The 22,059-nt window shown below is 34.9% G+C and overlaps 1 protein-coding gene and 1 pseudogene across 2 annotated transcripts in view; one reads left to right on the forward strand and one right to left on the reverse strand.

Moving 5' to 3' along the window:
• Nucleotides 1–22,059, forward strand: part of USP34 (ubiquitin specific peptidase 34) — a 241,464-nt gene that overhangs the window by 59,529 nt on the left and 159,876 nt on the right. For both annotated transcript variants that reach the window (XM_054575403.1, XM_054575404.1), the window contains exons 6-8: nt 6,817–6,884; nt 11,970–12,162; nt 13,218–13,279. In XM_054575403.1, the coding sequence (XP_054431378.1) occupies nt 6,817–6,884; nt 11,970–12,162; nt 13,218–13,279 (323 nt within the window). The remainder of the gene's footprint in view (nt 1–6,816; nt 6,885–11,969; nt 12,163–13,217; nt 13,280–22,059) is intronic.
• On the reverse strand, nt 3,910–4,845 carry LOC129072010 (ribosome biogenesis protein NSA2 homolog; annotated as a pseudogene).

Consider the following 22,059-nt stretch of genomic DNA (forward strand, 5'->3'; position numbering starts at 1 on the left):
GCTGATTCTGTTATTCTGATTGACCTCATTTGTTTGATAGGAAGTTCTATTTGGTTTGGCTTCTTTTGGGAGAAAATAAAACAGACTTTTCAGTCAACTTAAATTCTATGACATTTCAGTTTTACATCCTGGTAAATTTGAATAAGGAATAAGTTTAACTGAGTTTAAAATCCAAAATTCACAAAATAGTTTATCAACAGTTTTCATTGATCAAAAGTATTTCCTGAATTAAAATGTATTTCTTGAATTTATTGTACTAATTTGTGGTTAAAAGTATTATGGAAGATTTGTTAAAGGCTTTTATTTATTATTGTGTCTTGAAAATTTACATAACACTCAAGATTCTGTTTCATCTTTCTCTTCAGCTTTTATATGACTGCTTATTTGTGAGCTGATGTCAATTTGCATAACTTTATCTTTTTAACTCGAGGGAGACCATTAAACCACAGTTGATGAAAATTAATCATACTGCTTAAATTAAAATGTAATTGTTTATATATTATACTCTTTATTTTTTTCCTTGAGTATAGCATACGTACTTTTTATCCAAATGTTTTATAACTTGATTGAGTAACTCACACTTTGCATCTTTTCCTGATAAAAAATATTTTTTGATTTAGCCCTCTTTTTTCTAATTTTAAAAATATAATTAATACTTCCATGCAAATTAAGAGCTTAAATTATAGCTTTTATTGTAAGCAAGATTTCTGTGGGTCTGTACTTTATTTTTTTCAGTCTAGTTTTTCTTAAAGGACTAGTGACATATAAAGCATTAGAAGTTTTGGCATGAGTTCTGTTTTGGTTTATTTTTTCCCCTCTGAGTATTGACCCTGCCTGAAGTTTACATAAAAACCAATGGTTACTTTAAGCAATTAAAATGGGCATTTATTTGCATTTGAGAAAATTTAAGACCCTTATATTTCAGAATTTTCCAGCCACATACAAATTAATCTAGAATATAGTAGTTTCCTCTAGTTTCATTATAAATTGCAAAACCTGGTCATTTCTTTATGTCTCTTGTTTTCTTCAGACAGAGGTAGCTTGCTTAGCCATGCTGTTTCAGCTTCAGTAAGGCTGGAGGTCCCTGTTTGGGAATCTCTGATTTTAAATCAGCTTTCACGGAAGAACAAATATTCCTACATTTAAATAATGAAAAAAAATTAGATTTTAGGGCCATCATTTCCTTGGGGGGAAAAAACCCTCTGTGAATTATAAGCAGACCCCTTTTAGGTTAAGATAGGTAAGGACTGACTTTGTTGAGTGCCTGTTTCTTCCACAGTTGATTACAGTAAATCACACTTGAAGAAGAGAACCTGTTATATCATTTCCTGGGAACCAAACCTGTCTTTTCATTTTCTAGGGTGATTTCCTCACTCTTAATGAGGAAAGGTGGTTTTATCAGGTAGTGAGTGATATCTCCTAGAACCTGAACCTACAATCCAGAGCTTAATAACATAGGAAAACTCACATTGCCGTGGGTCTGAATTATGAGCAAGTAACAAAACTCTTAATTTATCAAGTTATAGTTCAAATCTGATAATGTTCTCAGCATGTACATTTATTTTAATCTCAAAACTTGCTCCAGCAGTTCTTAACTGACACTGTTTTATCAGATTTCTCAATTTTGCTCAGATACTATTTCACTTTTTTATGCATCTATTCTCAGTAATAATGGCTGTAGTCACAGGAGAAAAATAACAAAATTTTCTATGTATTCGTATGTAGATTTTTTACTTTTTGGGGGGCTTTAGGTTTTCAGCAAAAGCAGCTAAACAATATATAGCACAGCTTAGAGAGGGAGAATGTAGAGTCCTCTTAGGTGTTTCTCCACTGAGATCCGGGGTGAGTTATGTTTGGTTTTAACTCACAGTGTCTCAGACATAATACCTTTTATTAATTTCAAAGTGACAAAGTCTAAGGAATTTTAGTAAATAATCCACTGGAGTCATGGGATTTATTTTACTAACATGCATGGAGAAGAAGTGCAAATAAGGCTTAATAAAGAAACGTCATGAATTTATGCTTTAGAAAACAAATAGGACAGATTATTAAGTAAGAGATATAATCAGAAATGCAAACTTGTAGGGGTTATGGTTATAGCAGTTTATCAGTGGACTCAATAACAGTTTCTGAATCTGTGTCCTAAAACTACTTTTACAAAAAAACTGATAACTATTTAACATCAGAACTTAAGCTAGGATTATACATCTTCATGTATCTCTATACTAGACAAGGAGAGTGGGTTGACAGCTCTGTGAAGTTTTCATTTCTCTATTTCATCAAAACTAGCTTTGTGATGTAGAGTACTGCCTGTTTTTCTGCTATTATAGGGGAGAAGGGAACGTATTTTCTATTTACTGAGTTTTTAAACGTGTACTTTGGAAGGCTACTAGGTTGGTCACCAAGAGGGTGAAAGGCAAACCATAAAAGCTCAAAAAAGAAAAAGGACATGTACTATATGATTAGTAGTATATAGAATTTGGTTCTTGTTATGTGTCTATAGTAGTATTAAAGAATGTAGCTTTTATAGAGAAATGGTGCTAGGTTTGCATTGTACCTCTGTTACATGCTGTGTAATTTTGGTTACATTATTTTTATAAGCCTCATTTTCTCATCTTTCAGAATGGAAATATTAAGGACTCAGTAGTAAATGGCAGCTCTATTAAAATGTTTTCCTTCCAATACTGACCTTTCTTCCTCACTTGTTTTTTTTATTTAAATTTGTATTCATTTGTGTCTTTGTTTATTCCAAAGTAAGAGGTATCACTGTCCCTATTTTCATTTTCTTCCCCTCTAAGGTATCTTGTTGTAATTGAATGTTTTAACCTTTTAAAAAATTTTGGAATATAATTGTCATAAAGTGCACAAAATGATAACATGTGATTTATCAAAGTGGATACCCCATTTAACCACTACTCATACAAAGAAACAAAACATTAATTCCCCAGAAGTCTTCCTATGATTCCTCCAAGTCCTAATCCTATCTTTTTGCTTTTAAAGGTAAAGACAATTCATATTTTTATGGTGATCACTTTCCTGTTTTTCTTGCTTTATCACCTAAGCTGACATTCCTAAGCACTATGATTTAGTTTTACCTGCTTTGTTAATAACCATGTAAGTGGAATTACATGCTGTATACAACCTTTAATATCCAGCTGCTTTGTTTAAGGTTGAGATTTATATTGCATATAGTTCTAGTCTGCTCATTTTTATTGTTGTGTAATACTTTTTTTAATGAAAAATAGAAAAAAATTTATTTTTATTTTTAAGTACATTTTATTGTTTATGCTATTACAGTTGTCCCATTTTTTTCTCCCCTTTATCCCCCTTGTTGTGTAATACTTTTTAAAAAATTTATTTTTGGACAGAGGGAGAGAAACATCAATATGTGGTTGCCCCTCACGCACCTCCTACTGGGGGACCTGGCCCGCAACCCAGGCATGTGCTCTGACCAGTCAGGGCTGTTGTGTAATGCTTTTAAAAATATACCAACATTGGCCTTGGCTGGTGTGGCTCAGGGGATTGAGCGCAGGCCTGCAAACAAAAGGGTCTCCGGTTCAGTTTCTGGTCAGGGCACATGCCTGGGTTGTGGGCCAGGTCCCCAGTAGGGAGTGCGCAAGGGGCAACCACACATTGATGTTTCTTTCCCTCTCATTCTCCTCCCTCTCCTTCTGTCTAGAAATAAATAAATAAAATCTTTAAGAAAACCCCAAAACAACATTGGCCTGAAAAAAATTTTTTTTTGTAAAACTGGGCCATTTTAATGTTTGGTACAATAAAATAAATAGTTCTCCTGATGGCTGCAGACATGTAAGCTGTTGTAATATTGTAGCATACAGAACCATCACAGTCACGTTTTCCTGATTGGTGCATAGTCTTCAATAATTACAAGCTAGTATGAAATTGCTGTCAAACCAGTAAGACTGTATTTATACATCCATCATTTTCAGGATTATTGGTAACCTCGGCATATTTTCCCCACATAACCTTGCCTCTTTGTGTCACAAGGCCCAACTCGCTTACATTCACTTCAATGACAGTACCTTTGGTAATAACACCCAAAGTGGTGTAAAGTAGGGGTGCGGGATTTTTCTTTACACCAAGCATTGGCAGGCAAAAGGTGGCTTTCAGTTCAGGAGGTGTTACATGGGCCTTCTTCAAATGTAAGCCCAATGGCCTAATGAATCTTTCATATCTAGGTGGTTTTTGAATAAACCCATCTCCAACAAAGCAGACTTTAGTATCCATCCTCTTCTATGCTTTTTTCTTTCTCTTTCCTGTTTGAATAATTTTTAATACTTCTATTTCTCCCTGGGCATGAACTTTGGGCAGAGAGACTTCCCATTTTCCTGCTTTCTCTTTTCATTTTTGTTTAATCATATTGGAAAGTACTGTAGCTCAGGACTGTCCCTCTCCATCCAGTAGATATGCAGGTACTGCTCCTTGTGGAGTCTTTTCATAATTCTTTTGTTTGGTGTTTCTCTTTCCATGCATCTTGATAGTCTTTTTTCATTTGTGTTTTCTTATCCTGGTGCTGTTTATGGTAGAGCTTAGCATTCAGACCAGTCATCTTTTTTGCCTTCTTTGAACATTCATGAGCCTCCAGACCTTCCTTCTTTCTCTTTTCCTCATGGTAATCCAAATGATACCCGTAGCGCTTAGGGTGTAACTCATACACTTGTTTTGTGGCATGATTATGGCCTGAGTAGCCGGGTGCAGTCCTCGGTGTGTGAAGAAGCTTTCAACTTTCAGGTCTCAGAGACCCACGAACAAACCATATCAAAAAATTTTTTATGGTTAAAAAAGTCTTTCTTACTGCAAGGTCATGAAGATATTTTCCTGCATTCTAGAAGTTTCATTGTTTTACTTTCGTATTTTAATGTACAGTTCATTTGGAATTTTTTGTGAATGCTGTCAGGGAGGGATCAAGATTCATTTTCATTTTGATATAGACAACTACTGGTGCTAACACTATAGCAGAGACAGTGATTTTCTCCTTTTTTCTACAGTATCATTTTTGTCATGGATCTGGAATCTCTAATTTATTCCGTCAGTCTGTTTGCTTAATATCAGGTTATTTGTTTACCAACTCAATTTCTGGAGCCTTATAAGAAGGGCTGCTGTCTTGTAAAACAAGTTCTACCTCACTGTCATTTTTTAAAATTGAGGTATAATTGACATATAATATTATATTGATTTTGGTGTACAATATAATGATTTGATATTTGTATATATTGCAAAATGATCACTACAGTAAGTCTGGTTAACATTTGACACCATTCATAGTTGACAAGCTTTTTTTTTTTTCTTGTGGTGAGAACTTTTAAGAACTACTGTTCTCTTAACCACTTTCAAATACAAAATACAGTATTATTAACTGTAGTCACCATGAACCATGATGTATGTTATATCCTAATTCTCTGTCATTATTAGTGTTTTTTCTATTCTTGGATATTTGCATTTGGAATCAGAGCCTAAAGTTCCTGCACATAAATTTTTTTGGGTTGCATAGAAATCTCTTTAGATCTGTAGATCAATTTGAGGAGAACTCATAATGCCATTTCTGCATTATTTAATCTTCTAATCTATAAATATATAAATGTGTTTTTATTTACATGTTCTTTAATTTTTCGCATAATTTTCTGTTTCTATGTAGAGGTATTATTGTATGTCCTGGGTTATTCCTAGTTCTATGCTATTTTTTGATTATGTAAAGATATTTTTGAAAACTATTTACTATTTCTCATATAGAAGAAATATTTATGTATATGTATAATACAGGTTTTGTGTGAATATATGTGTGCATATGTATGTATATTGATTTATTTATTTGTATTAGCTTTTTAAACAGCAGTCTTGCTAAAATAGTTACTTCTAAAACATCTGAAAATTATTTTGGATTTTTCTACTTATATAATCGTATCTCAAAGTAATCTTGATTTTAATTCTTCCTTTCTAGTCCTGTGTCTTTTATTTAGTTTCTTGCTAATTGTACTGTCTAGGCCCATCAGTTCAAGTTGAACTGAAGGGATTGTTGTTTTGTTCTTGTCTTAGGAAGAAAAGTTTTTCCATTTCATCATTAGTATACTATTCTGTATAGGACTTATATAGATATCTTTGATTAGATTAGAGTGAAGCCATACATTCTGTATTTGCAAATTTGTTTTTGATTTATATCCTTTGCCCTTGTCAAGGCTTAGTATCAGTAGGTTTTTTTTAAGATATTTTGCTTAAGATACTTATTGTTATATTTAAACCACTGTTTTTGAGAATAAAACTACAATGTAAGCACATTAGATTTAGAAATGGTTTGGAATATCGTGCAGATTAGATTGGAGCACTTACTGTAATAGCTTAATTCAGTTAAATGGTTGTTGATATTGTAATCAGTATGTGACTGTAAAATATATTTGTCTTAAATGGATATTGAAGTGATTAGAAATTGATGGTAATTTGTTATTTTTTTAGAAAGAATGATGAGGTGGTTTATTAAAAACTAAGATGTTTTATTAAAAAACTAGTGGTATAGTATTTGGGTTGCTCCCATATTTCTTGGATAGATGATTCTTCCTTTTCAGCAAGAAGGCAATATTCTTCAAATTGATTTTGTATGTGTATATATGTAAAAAAAGTATGGAGACTAAATTATTTGACATGTATATAATCCTATTTCTTAGTTTATCCTTTTCAAAATAGATAAAAAGTACATAGTTTTAGACGCAGCAAAATACTAAATGCTCTTGTTTTTAATTAAAGTGAAAGACATAAGTATTCACATGTTCATTATACATTATTATTTTTTTATATTTCTTATAGATTAGAATATGGCTACATATTCCTGCTGTCATGCAGCACATCATCCCTTTTAGGACCTATGTTATCAGGTATGTTTATGAAGTCATTTCTGCCTATTAATATAGGACACTTAAACAGTTTATGACATAGTACAGAATTATATTGTTTTAAAGTCCCTTATACTCATATTTTCTAGAGAAAATTATATAATTTAGTATAGTAGCTAATAGTATTAATGTGTAATATTTTCCTTTTTAATCTTCACCCAAGCATAGGTTTATTGTTTTTAGATAGAGAGGAAGGGAGGGAGGGAGAGAGAGAGAGAGTGAGAGAGAGAGAGAGAGAGAGAGAGAGAGAGAGAGAGACAGTGAGACAGTAACGTTGATACAAGAGATAAACATTGATCAGTTGCCCCTCTACGTGCCCTGACCAGGAATGGAACCATAACCTAGGTATGTGCCCTGACCGAGGATCGAATCCCGTCCTCTTTGGTTATGGGATGAGGCTCCAACCAGCTGAGTAACTAGGCCAGGGCAGTATTTTTTATGCATGATTTAGTTTATATTTAATGTTTGCTTTTAAGCAGTTTATGTTGAACTTTTGAAAACATGAGTATATAAAAAAAATTAAAGAGATTCACAATGGTTACATGGTACTCTATATAGTCAGGCAACAAATACTTAGTAAGTATTACATTCAAAGCACTGGGGATATAGCAGAGAACTGTTTCTCCTTTTGTACAGTGTATGCACAAAATAAGTAAGTGATACAGTTCATCATACAGTGGTTAGTATTGCAGAGAAAAATAGCAAAGGTGGATTGAGAGTTCTAGAAGGTGGATCACAATTTTAAATATGGGACTAGAGAATGTCTCATTGAGGAGGAGATGACAACTGAGTTTTGGAAGTCTCAGTCTAGCAAGGAAACCTATGAAGAGAATAGAGAAGAATTGTATTCATTAGATTTAGAGTATGAACTGTTAAAAGTTCTAAGATTGTATTTCTTGATGATATTTATAAGTTTCTTGTACTTTTTCTCATTCACAAATATTTGAGTTCCTACTAATTTCTTACTACTGTTTGAGTTGTTGGAGAAAGTGTCAGGAAAAGAAGTAGTGATGAATGTTATGCAAGTAAATGATGTGATAGGGAATATGAGGCCTTTCATAAAGGTGACATCTGAAGAGCAAGAGTTAGCTAATCAGGTATTAATTAGGAGGACATATTCCAGGTAGAAGGAACATAAGGGCTTAAGTTTTTAAGTTGGAAAGAATATGACATTAAAGAAAATATAGCTGATTGATGTAGAGAATAGTGTATAAGGGGGTATGATTATAATATGAGGTTGGAAAAGCAGGGGCAGATTTCTCAGGACATTCGAGCCATTGTAAGGAGTTTTTATTGAATTTTAACAGCGGAAACTAATGAAGGGTTTTAAACAGGTGAATCAAAGCTTTTAAAATTAAGATCACAAGAAGGCTGTCCACTCTCACCCCTCTTATTCAACATAGTACTAGAAATCCTAGCCAGAACAGTCAGGCAAGTGAAAGACATAAAAGGCATCCAAGTTGGGAATGAAGAAGTAAAAGTGCTGCTTTTTGCAGATGACATGATTCTTTATATAGAAAACCCTAAAGACCCAAAAAAACTATTAGGAACAGTAAACAAATACAATACAGTTGCAGGATACAAAATCAATCTACAAAAATCTACTGCATTTCTGTTACTAACAATGATAACAATTCCTTTTGCAATTGTAACAAAAAGAATAAAATACCTAGGAATAAACTTAACAAAGTGAAAGACCTATATACTGAAAACTACAAAGCATTGTTAAAAGAGATTGAAAAAGACAGAATGAAATGGAAAAATATTCAGTGTTCATGGATTGCAAAAATAAACATAATTAACTAAAATGTCCATATTACCCAAAGCAGTATACAGATTAATGCAATCCCTTTCAAAATTTCAGTGACATTTTTGTAAAGAAATAGAACAAAAAAATCATAAGATTTGTATGGACACACAAAAGACCCTGAATAGCCAAAGCAATCCTGAGGAAAAAGAATGAGGCCGGAGATACCACACTACTAACTTCAGATGATACTACAGAGCCACGATAATCAAAACAGCACATGGTATTGAAAGAAAAATACACAGACCAATGGAACAGAATTGAGAGCCCAGAAATAAAACCCCATATATACGGGCAAATAATTTTTGACATAGGAGCCAAAAACATACAGTGGAGAAAAGGAAGTCTCTTCAATAAATGGTGCTGGACAAATTAGAAAGTCACCTGCAAAGGAATGAAACTAGACTACACTTTGTCTCCATGCACAAAAATTAATTCAGAATGGATCAAAGACCTAAATACAAGATCTGAAACAATACATTGCATAGAAGAAAACATAGGTACTAAACTTACAGAACTTGGTCTAAGAGTGGAAAAATTTTTTTAAAAATTCCTCACCCAAGGACATTTTCTCATTTCTTTTAGAGAGAGAGAAAGGGAAAATGAGAAACATGATGTGAGAGAAACATCATGTGATTGCCTTCTTGTATGCACCCCAGGATTGAACTCGCAACCTGGGTATGTGCCCTGACTGGGAATTGAACCCATGACCTTTTGGTCTATGGAATGATGCTCCAACCAACTGAGCCACACTGGCCAGGGCAAGAGAAGATTTTGTAAATTTGACCCCCAAAGGCATGGGAAGTAAAGGCAAAAATAAATGAATTGGACTGTATCAAACTAAAAAGCTTTTGCACAGGGAAAAAAAAATCACCAAAAGAATAAAAGAGTAACCAATGCAATGGGAGAAGATATTTGCAAACAACAGCTCCAACAAGTGGTTAATATCCAAAAATATAAAGAACTCATATACCTCAACACCAAACAAACAATGCAACTAAAAATGGGTAGAGGACTTGAACAGACACTTGTCCTAAGAAGTCATACAAATGGCCAACAGATATATATGAAAAGATGCTTAACTTTACTAGCTATTAGGGAAATGCAAGCCAAAACTACAAGGTACTACCTCATGCCTTAAAATGGCTGTTATCCAAACGACAAGTAACAACTGAATGTTGCAGAGGTTGTGGAGAAAAAGGAACCCTCATTCACTGCTGGTGGGAGTGTAAACTGGTACAGCCACTATGGAAAACAGTATGGAGTTTCCTCAAACAATTAAGAATAGAGTTATCATATGACCCAGCAATCCCCCTTCTGGCTATATACTTTAATAATTTGAAAACATTTATTCACAAAGATATATGTGTCCCTATTGAAATGCCCTTCGATAGATGACTGGATAAAGAAGATGTGGTACATATATACAATGGAATACTATTCAACCATAAGAAAAGATGAAACATTGCCATTTGCAGCAACATGGTTGGACCTTGAGAATATTGTGCTAAGCAAAATAAGTCAGAAAGAACTAAGAACTATGTAAAACTGCAACTCATTGACACAGACAACAGGATGGTGATTACCAGAGGGGAGTTTAGGGAAGGGTAAAGGAGTTCAAATATATGGTGATGGAAGATGATTTGACTTTGGGTGGTCGGCAGACAATGCAACATACAGGTCATGTATTATAGAAATGTATACTTGAAACCTATATAATCTTATTAACCAACATCACCCCAATAAATTTAGTTAAAATAAAATTAAAAATGTAAAAGATCACTTTGGCCTTTAATTGGATCATAAATTATAGAGAGATTGGAATAGAAGATAGGAGACCAAATGAAAGGTTAATACAGTAGTCCTGGAAAGAAATGATGGTTATTTGTACAAGGATTATTTTTGGTGATTTTGAAAATTGAATGGACATAAGTGAAAATGAAATCGACAAGATTGGTGATTGTAAAGTTTAAGGAAAAGGGTAGTATCACGGATGACAGTAAAGCCTCTTCAGTTTCTTGTGTTTTGAGCATCATTAACAGAGATGTGAAAGACTAGAAGAACTAACTTTTGACACACCTTTGGGTAGCTTAAGAGACATTGGGAGTATAAGCCTGTAATTCAGAAAAACATGATTAATTTAGGGTTGTCAGTATAAAGACCGCACTTAAAAACCATGGGAGTGAATGAGTTTATCTAGGGAGAGAATGTAGAAAGAGAATAGAAGTGATCCTAGGATGGAGCCCTGTGTCATTTTGCTTTTGCTTTGCAAGAAAGCCCCCAAAACTTAGTGACTTGAAATAATAGCCATTTATTACCTCTCACAGTTCTGGCTAGTTTTTCTATCTGGGCTAACTTGGCTGGAAACTGGATGCTTTACCTCACTTAGTATGTCCTGTGGTTGTCTGGGTGATTGGTCATGGTGGGAGAGGGAATTTCATGTCTTACATTTGGGACATTGACCATGTCTCTTTTATTTAGCAGGCTAATCTGAGTCACTGTTCTTGGTAGTGGAAGAATTCCCACTGAGAGAAGGCAAGCTCAAAAGCTTTTCAAGCTTCTGCTTATGTCATCTCTCTTAATACCCCATTGGCCAAATGAAGTTTCATGGCAAAGCTCAAATTCAAGGGAGTAGAGAAATAGATTACATCTCTTGATGGGAGGGGTGGCAAAGTCATGTTGTAAAGACTTCTATATAAAATGTTGGGAGGAATATGGGGCCTTGCGCTCCATTACAAGCCCATGGGATCCCTAATTCTGAAAGGTTAGATAGAGAAGAGAAACCAGCAAAATAGAATAGGCAGGGCTTGAGAGGAAAACGAGTGGTTTGTGGTTTTTGGAAAACAAAAAAAATGTTTAAAATGTACACATTTGAAAGAATTTTGGCTGTTGGGGGGGAGTAGATAAACTGTTAATGTGATGTCTGCTGAAATTACTAAAACAGAAGCTGTATACATGACAGGTATTAGAGAATAGTAAAGCTTTTACTTGGAGGTGCAGAAGCCTATGCTAAATGACTTGGCTTTTTAAATTTCTAATTTAAGTTGGCCTCTCAGTAAAGGACACAGTACCACAGGTCATAAAATCTTTGAACCTTGACTTTGGAATAGTTTAAACTGGAAATGTTAATCCCAGGATGCTAGGTTCTACTAAACTAACCATTTTGAAATTATAGAGCAAATAAGTATTACTGAATCATTGAGTGGTCTTTATAAATATTTTGCAAGTTTTGTATATTTTTTATTTCTGAAACATTTCAGGTATTTATGCAAGCTCTCCGATCAGGAGTTAAGACAGAGTGCGGCTCGCAACATGGCTGACTTAATGTGGAGTACAGTGAAAGAACCATTGGACACAACATTATGCTTTGATAAAGAAAGCCTAGACCTTGCATTTAAGTACTTTATGTCACCTACTTTGACTATGAGGTTGGCTGGACTAAGTCAGATAACGGTGAGCTATATGTGCTTTATTTTTGGTTGTTTTTATTTACATTTCAGACTATCATCATTATAATAATACCTACTATTTATGGAGCACTTACCTTTTGCCAGGCATCATGCTAAGTATTTTACATACATTACTTTGTATGGTCCTTAAAATAATTTCTGTATTTTCCCTATTTAAAATATGAGGATACTGAGGCTTAGATTTAGAAGGATGTATATGTTAGGTTGTTATGTTTATTTTTGTTTTTGTTTTTTTAAATTTCAGGGTTAAACTCCTTCACTTTTTTTTCTTAACCTCTTCAGTTTTATTATGTGTAGAAATCAGTGTTTTCAGAGAGAAAAAGAATTAGAGATTGTAAATAGTTACTTAATTTATTATCCAGGGAGAAGCCACAAATTAACGGCTATAGGCCAAATTGAACTAAAAAAATATTTTCTTGATTTGCACAATAGTAAACACTGTTTCAAATGGGTAGAAATATGTATTATTGACCTCTCTTTTGGGGTGGAGTAGAGTGGGTAGGAAGATCTGATATCCTTGAGTCTGTATTGCATAAGAACAATTTGCTAGAGCTAAGTAGTTAGCTGTGTTCTTTAGAATGGGTATGCTTTCTCTGGTTTACTGAGTTCTCCATTAGCTTTACTTGTTTCTATTTTCCACCTGTTTTTGTCGTGTAGTTACTCTGAAGTAACTGGATTTTAACCATGTAGTGGAATTTGTAAATACAGAAAATACTTATTAATATTTTCCCAAATTAAATCTTAATGTATTTAGGGGGCCTTTGCAAAATTTTATGTATGTAATGACATAATGCCTTGCATTAGATTTTTGTTTTTTGAATTAAGCATAAGTACTACTTGTGGAATGAATTTATTTAATGTTTTAATATGATAAAGGAAATAGCCAGACTAATTGGGAGGTGTATCTGGTTATTTATTTAAATTTTACAGTTTTGTTATGGTTATTGATTATAATCTATAGATATCAAACCATGTTTCTTGACAGTTGCTAAGAAATACAAGAATAATTTTGGAAAACTTTAATTTTTCTAATTATAGAATCAACTTCACACGTTCAATGATGTGTGCAATAATGAATCATTGGTATCAGACACAGAAACGTAAGTAGGAGCATTAATACATGTCATACCATTTCAATATGTGGCTGTTTATATGGTAAATGTAATTATGACTTGATTAGATTTGCAGTGTTTTCTAGAAATTCGTTGCCTTTTGACTTCATTTGTGCAGTCTTAATAAGCTTTCAGAACAATATATTGAAACATTTCTATGTTTTTTTAAGAGCACATACCTCATAGTATTATTTGCACAAAATGCAAAAGGATAATAGAGGGGAATTTAGTAGTAAGGAATATGGTGCAGATAGTTTTCAGAAAGCACATTTGATACAGAAAAAGAAAATACCTCATTCAGTACATTTTATGGAGGAAAACCAAGTTAATAATGCTTACGTATAAAAAGTAGTTTTTGTAGCTTAGAGGTTTTCAGGTTTTTACAAATATTTATTTATTCCAATATTTCATTAAGTTGTCCTTTCATTACAGAAATCAGTTTTTTAAATCTTAGTTGGGTAAAACATAATACCTTCTGCTTGAACAGAATTATAAAGTCAAGGTGTTAGAAAATTCATTATTATATGAATGTGTCATATTTTTTGCTCTACTCTAACTTTTATGCATTAATCTTAGTACTGCCTTATGGAGCTAACCACACTTGAACCCAGCCCTTTATGAGTTGAAAAACCAGAGACTGTCTTTGCTCTTTTTTCCTCCAGGATAAAGTGCTCTTATTTCTCCAGTTGTTCTTCATATGGCTTTTGATTTATCATTAGACCAGTTGTTTACTTCTGGCAACATTCTTTGTCATTGGTCCCCTCAAAATATGTTGTCCAGAACTGGTTGTAGATTTATAAATTCTGGGTTATACCAGGAGTGCTATTTAGACTATATCCAATATATATAAAACTATAGCTTTGGATTTCCTTTTTGACTCTGAGTGCCCCCCTGCCACACACACACACCTCTACCACCACAACACTAATAGAATCTTAAAATTGCCAATGCCATAATCCTTCCCCTACCCTTGCAAAAAGAAAAATATCCTGGAATCATCAGTGCAGTAACCCCACATGTCCAGGCTAGGTCTTTATTTTGCTGAAACAGTGGATTGAGAGTAAGAAGGAATTCCATTTTAAAAGTATAAGGAATATACAACCTACAGATGTGGCTAAGAAAAGATGGCCAAGAGTAAAATGTTTGAGGAATAGTGAGTAGAAATTTAAGTTGGGTAGAGAAGGGTGCGTGCAGTGTGAGAAAATTGGAGCAAATAAAAAAGGTGTGGTTTTGTTGGAGTCTGAATTGGATCTCTCCTTTTAAGCAGTTTTATTGAGGTGTAGCTACTGAATATATCGTAAATTTACTTGTTTTCACAAGGAATTTTAGTAAATAAGAGTTGTGCAACTATCACCACAGCTCAATTTTAGAACATTTCCATCACTTCAAAAAAGGTCCCTTTTGCCCATATGTAGTCAATACTCATTCTTATTCCCTGCCCCACGGATCTACTTTGTTTCTGTGGATTTGCTCATTATGATAGTGGCCATTTTCTTTGGCTTCTTTGAATTAGTATACTGTTTTTCTTGCAGTTCATTCATGTTGTTGTGTAAATCAGTGCTTCATTCCTTTTTATTGCTGAATAGTATATAGATAAACACATTTTCTTTATATCCATTTACTACTTGATGGATATTTCAATCATTTCCACTTTTTGGTTAGTATGAATAATGCTGCTTTAAACATTTGTGTACAAGTCTTTTTGTGGCCAAATGTTTTTATTTCTCTTCATTGATACCTAGGAGTATAATTGTTCCTTTATATGGTCATTTTCTGCTTAACTTTTAAAGAAACCGTCAAATGGTTTTCCAGTGTACCTGCATTATTTTACATTCTCCCTAGGAATGTGTGAGGGTTTTAGGTTCTCTTCATTTTCGTCAGCATTTGTTATTGTCATCTTTTTGATTATAGCCATTCCAGTGAGTATGAAGTGGTATTTCATCATTGTTTTAATTTCCATTTTCCTAAATAACTAATGATGTGGATCATCTTTTTATGTAATTATTCATTCTATTTTCTTCTTTGGTGAATTGTTTGTTAACTTTTTGCTCAGTTTTTAATTGGACTATTTGTCTTATTTTATGGGCTAGTCAATAGCTTATAATCTGTGCTACAGAATGTTCATGTGTGCTTAAGAATGTTTATTCTGCTCCTATCATATGGAGTGTTCTGTAGGTGGCTGCTAGTTCTAATGAGTTTGTAGTATTGTTTGCCTTCTATATTCTTGATGACTTTTTTTGCCTAGCTCTGTCCATTGTTCAAAGTAGGGCATTGAGATCTCTAGCCCCAGTGGGTCTCACTCTGTGGATTCCGTATTTGTTTGCCTGTTTGCTGCAATTTATTTGTAACCTAAAAATGAATACTTGTAGTTTCTTTATTGTCATTTATGGAAATGTAGAGAGCAGTAAAAAATTATGAGTCTCCTAACATGGCACATTCTCAAATGAAGCCGAACAAGGCGGTGCTCTGCATCATTTTAGCGCTGATCCAGAGATGACCAGAGGGGTGGAGATGGTAGGAGGCAGTGTAGTATAATGCAAGAAGCTCTGGGGCCAGTTGGTTGGAATATGAGTCCCAATTCCAGCACCTGTTAGTGGGGCAGCCACTGACAAGTCACCTAAATGCTCTGATACTCATTTTCTCTTTTTTTAAAATAGAGAAAATAGTCTCTGCTAAGGTAAGTTGCTTTTAGGATTTAAAATTCAAGGCTTCATGAAATATTAGCTAATGCAGTGCAGATACTTTATAGAATATAACTGCTGCAAGTAGCAAGAATTGGTGGTATTTATCTTTTTCTCCCTTCAACTCTGTGGGGTACAAACATACAAACACACAAGTGAATAATACTCATCCATCAAAATGAATGAAATCTTTTCTTTTTAGGTTACTTATTTTCCAAAAATTTTAAGTATATTTTCTTGATTATGCTATTACAGTTGTCCCATTTTTCTCTCCCCTTTATCTCCTTCAACTCTGCACCCTGCCATCAGCATCACCTCCCCACCGCTGTTACTTCATGTCCATGAGTTGTACATATAAGTTCTTCAGCTTCTCCATTTTCTATATTGTTCTTAACCTCCTCCTCTGTATTTTATGCCTACCAATTATGCTTCTTATTCTCTACCTTTTCCTCCATTCTACCCCGACTCCCTCCCTGCTGATAACCCTCCATGTGATCTCCATTTCTGTGATTCTGTTCTTGTTCTAGTTTGCTTAGTTTGTTTTTGTTCTAGGTTCAGTTGTTCATAGTTGTGAGTTTGTTGTCATTTTACTGTTCATAGTTTTGATACTCTTTTTCTAGATAAGTCCCTTTAAGATTTCATATAATAAAGGCTTAGTGATGCTGAACTCCTTCAACTTTACCTTATCTGGGAAACACTTTGTCTGCCCTTCATTCTAAATGATAGCTTTGCTGAAGAGAGTAATCTTGATTGTAGGTCCTTGCCTTTCATGACTTTGAATACTTCTTTGCAGCCCCTACTTGCCTGTATGGTTTCTTTTGAGAAGTCATGTGATAGTCTTATGGGAATTCCTTTGTAGGTAACTGTCTCCTTTTCTCTTGCTGCTTTTAAGATTCTCTCCTTATCTTTAATCTTGGGTAATGTAATTATGATGGGCCTTGGTGTGTTTCTCCTTGGGTCCAATTTCTTTGGGCTTCTCTGAGCTTCCTGGACTTGGATGTCTATTTCCTTTGCCAGATTGGGGAAGTTTCCCTTCATTATTTGTTCAGATAAGTTTTCAATTTCTTGCTCTTCCTCTTTTCCTTCTGGCACCCCTATGATTTGGATGTTGGAATGTTTAAAGGTGTCTCGGAGGTTCCTAAACCTGTCCTCATTTTTTTAAAATTCTTGCTTCTTCATTCCGTTCTGATTGAATGTTTATCTCTTCCTTCTGTTCCAAATCGTTGATTTGAGTCCTGGTTTCCTGCCTTTCACTGTTGGTTCCCTGTATATGTTTCTTTATTTCACTTGGCATAACCTTCACTTTTTCTTCTATTTTGCGTCCATACTCAATCATTTTTGTGAGCATCCTACTTACCAGTATTTTGAACTCCGCATCTATAGGTTGGCTATCTCCTCGTCACTTAGTTGTATTTTTTCTGGAGTATTGATGTGTTCTTTCATTTGGGCCATATTTCTTTGTCTCCATGCTCCTGTTATGTTGTAAGGAGCAGAGCCTTAGGTGTTTGCCAGGGTCAAGCAACCCTCTTTGCTGCATTGGTGGTACTTTATGGGGGGAGGAGTCAGAGAGGGAACAATGCCTCTTGCTTGAGTCTCGCCCCACTTTCAGTCACTTTCCCCACTACCCACAAGAAAATTGGGCCCTTATGGTGCTGATTCCTGAGTGGGTGAGTTTGTGTATATTCTAGGACCATGTGGATCTCTCTAACTCACTCTCCTGTGAGGCTGGGAGTTTCTCCTACCCCTGCAGCTCCCACAGGTTTTAACAGCCAGAGCATTTGAGGCTTTAATTTCTCTCATTGGAACTCTGGGTTGCACATTCTATCTCACTCTCCAGTTGTTCCTTCTAGCTTATCCACATGTGAATGTGGGACAGCCTGGTCAGCCAGCTGCAGTCTCCCCCTCCCAGTCCTCCAGCCTCCACCTTGCCGCACTTCCTCTCCACCCTGGCTGCCCGTCTCCATCCCTGCTGCCAGTCTGGATGAATGTTTCTTATTTAACTCCTTGGTTGTCGACTCCCATACAGTTCAATTTTCTCGCAGTTCTGGTTCTTTTTTGTCTTTAAATTTGTTGTTTCCTTCTTTGGTTGTGTGAGGAAGCAAAGCATGTCTATCTATGCCTCCATGTTGGCTGGAACTCTTTAAATTTTGACAGTACAAAAAAAATGGGTAGACCTTGAGGGCATTATGTTAATTGAAATAAGTTATAGAAAGACAAATATTTTATGATCTCACTTATGTAGACTTCAAAAAACCAAAACAAGAAACAGAAAGCCCCCAATCTCATAGATACAGAGAACAGATTGGTGGTGTCAGCAGCAAGGTGAGGGACAAGGTGGGTGAAGGGTGTCAAAAGGTATGAACTTGCAGTTATAAAATATGTAAGTCTTGAGGATCTAATGTACCACACTGTGACTACAGTTAATACTGTATTATTAATACTATATTTGAAAGTTGTTAAGAGCATAGATTTTAAAAGTCCTCAGCACAAGTAAAAAAAATATTTTTGTTACTATGTATAGTGACTAATGTTCACTAGACCTACTGGGGTGATCATTTTGCAGTATGTACAAATACTGAATCATTCTGTTGTATATTAGAAACCAATATAATGTCAATTATACCTCATTAAAAAGGAGCTTTTAGGAAAAAAGAGACAAAATAAAGCAACACAAAGACGTTTTAATACCCAGGGAGAGTTGTCTCTTTTTTCAGAGGGAGTGGGATGATTGGAAGGATGCTGATGGTTTATGATCACATGTTTTCATGTGGGGAAAAGCTTCCCTTGCATTGCCCTAACGGAACTGGGAACCTCAAAACTAAACTTAGTTCTGTAAAACATTTGTCTTTAAAGGAGTTCTGCAAATGGATTATAGAACAAATTTTGTACCTAAAATTATTATATATTACATATTATATATTATTATATTTTGCATTTAATCAAACTTGTCTTCTTTCAATCAGAAGCAAACAGCAAGTCACATTATTGCACTGAGTCATTCTTCTAAAGAGATGCCACTCTAGGATGTACTTGATGCTAATGAAATGCTTTTACCCAGTAAAGCAATTGGGGATAATAATTCTTTAAAAAAAAAAGATTCAGGGTTTGACATTATCTAATTCAATACAGCAACCTCATAAAATGTAACTGCCGTGAATAACAGCAATTGGCTGTATTGTTTGTCTTTTTTTTTTTTAATGAGCAGTTTTTCTTATTGTTTTTCAATTATAGTTTTCCCAATTTTTCCCCATTGCTCTCCCCGCCCCTTCCCCCACTCTCACAGTCAGTCCCTGCCCTGCCCTGTTGTCCATGTCCGTGGGCCTTTTATACATGTTCCTTGACTAGACCCTCTCCCTACTTTCCTCCCCCCCCCCTCCCCGTTACCCCTCTCCTCCAGTCACTGTCAGTTTGTTCCTTATTTCCATGTCCCTGGTTCTGTTCGCTTGTTTGTTTTGTTCATTAGGTTCCACTTAATAGGCGAGATCACATGGTATTTGCCTTTTGCTGTCTGGCTTATTTCACTTTGCATAATGCTCTCCAGTTCCTTTCTTCCTTCCTTCCTTCCTTCTTTCTCTCTTTCTGTCTAAGATTTTATTTATTTATTTTTAGAGTGGGGAAGGGAGGGAGAAAAAGAGGGAGAGAAACATCAATGTCTGGTTGCATCTCATGTGCCCCCTACTGGGGACCTACAACCCAGGCATGTGCCCTGCACTGTGAATTGAACCAGCGACCGTTTGGTTCGCAGACTGGTGATCAGTCCACTGAGCCACACCAGCCAGGGCTGCCTTCTTTCTTCCTGCTGTGTAGTATTTATTCTGTTGTTTAAGTGTAGTACTAGTTTTTTGATCCACTCATTTACTGATTGGCACTTAAGCTGTTTCCTGCACTTGGCTATTGAAAAATAACACTGCCATGATCATAGGGGTGCATAGGTTCTTTTGAATTGGTGTTCCCGGATTCTTAGAGTGTAATTCCAGCAGTGGGATCACGGGATCAAAAGGCAGTTCCATCTTTAGTTTTTTTGAGGAAATACCACACTGTTTTCTACAGTGGCTGCACCAGTCTGCATTCCCACCAGCAGTGCACCAGGGTTCCCTTTTTCCCCACATCCTCACCAGCACTTGTTTGTTCATTTGTTAGTGATGGCCATTCTGACCAGTGTGAAATGGTATCTCATTGTGGTTTTAATTTGCATCTCTATGTTGGCTAGTGATGTTGAGCATTCTTTCATATGTCTGTGTGCCTGCCATATGTCCTCCTTGGAGAAGTGTCTGTTTAGGTCCTTTGACCATTTTTTCATTGAATTGTTTGTCTTCCTGGTGTGGAGGTGTGTGAGTTCTTTATATATTTTGGAGATCAAACCCTTGTCTGAGGTATCATTGGCAAATATGTTTTCCCATACAATTGTTTCCCATTTCATTTTGCTGATGTTTTCTTTAACCATGCATAAGATTTTTAATTTGATGTAGTTCTATTTGTTTATTCTTTCCTTTATATCTCTTGCCCTAGGAGATATATCGGTGAAAATATTGCTGTGTGGGATATCTGACATTTTACTGCCTGTTTTCCTCTAGGACTTTTATGGTGTGACGACTTATATTTGTCTTTTATCCATCTTGAGTTTATTTTGATGTACGGTGTAAGTTGGTGGTCTAGTTTCATTTTTTTTTTTTTTTTCATGAACCTGTCCAGATCTCCCAGCACCATTTACTGAAGAGACTATTTTTATTTAATTTTATGCTCCTTTCCCATTTGTTGAATATTAATTGATCATAGAGATAAAGGTTTATTTCTGGACTCTCTATTATGTTCCATTGATAAATGTATTCTTATGCCAGTTCCTGACTGTTTTGATTACAGTGACCTTGTAATATAATTTCATATCAGGTGTTGTGATCCCTCCTACTTTGTTCTTCTTTCCCAAAATTGCTGAGACTGTTTGGGGTTGTTTATGGTTCCATACACATTTTTGAAATGTTCTATATCTTTGAAGTATGTCATTGGATTTTGGTAGAGATTGAGTTGAATTGGTACATTGCTTTGGGTAGTACGGACATTTTAATGATACTAATTTTTCCAATCCATGAACATGGTCTGTGCTTCCATTAATTTGTATCTTCCTTAATTTCTTTCTTCAGTGTTGTGTAATTTTCTGAGTACAAGGTCTTTTACCTCCTTGGTTAAGTTGATTCCTGTGTACTTTTTTTTTCTTACTGCTTTGTCTGTCTTTTTCTCCCTTGAATTCTGTTGATTTTTGCTTAATGTATTTTGGGACTTTTTTGTTAGTTTCATATATGTTTATAGTTGTTAAGTATTTAATAATTTCATCCTTTTATCACTTAAATTTCCTTTTGTTTAAAACATTTTTTGGCTTAAAGTTTATTTTGTCTAATGTTAGTATAGCCACTGTGACTTATTATACTTAGTATTTTCATGGCATGCCCTTTTGCATACTCTATGTCTTTTGAAGGCAGCATATAGTTTGATTAAAAAGAAAATATAGTCCTAAGGGTAACTGGTTCAATTCCCAGGCAGGGCACATGCCTGGGTTGTGGGCCAGATTCCCAGTCGGCGTACTAGAGGCAACCACACATGGATGTTTCTCTCCCTGTGTTTCTCCCTCCCTTCCCCTCTCTTGAAAAATAAGCAGAGTCTTAGAAATTATTTTAAAAAATATAGTCCTATATTCTCTGTCTTTTGATTGGATTATTTCACTCTTATGTTGTTTATATAGTTGGATTTGTGTCTGCCATTTCGCTACTGGTTTTCTATATTCTGTATTTTAAAACTTCTTTCATTGTCTTACTTTGCAATATGAAGGCATATCCTAGCATACCATTTTAAATCCATTGATTTTTTTTTTTATGTTTTAAAAATTATTTTCTTAGTAGTTGCTGAATAGGCTACATTATGTATCTTAATTTATTATTGTCTACTTCAGATTTATACCTTAATTCTAGTTAAGTTAGGGAAACATTGCTCCAGTATAGCTCTGTTCCTTTTTTTCTGATCAGAAACCAGCTGTTAATCTAATGTCATTCCCTTGTACATGCTTAATTCTTTTTCTCTTTCTGCTTTCAAGATTTT

Source organism: Pteronotus mesoamericanus, unplaced genomic scaffold, assembly GCF_021234165.1.
Source record: "Pteronotus mesoamericanus isolate MK-2021 breed Mesoamerican mustached bat unplaced genomic scaffold, CSHL_Meso_final contig_291, whole genome shotgun sequence".
Taxonomy (NCBI): Eukaryota; Metazoa; Chordata; class Mammalia; order Chiroptera; family Mormoopidae; genus Pteronotus; species Pteronotus mesoamericanus.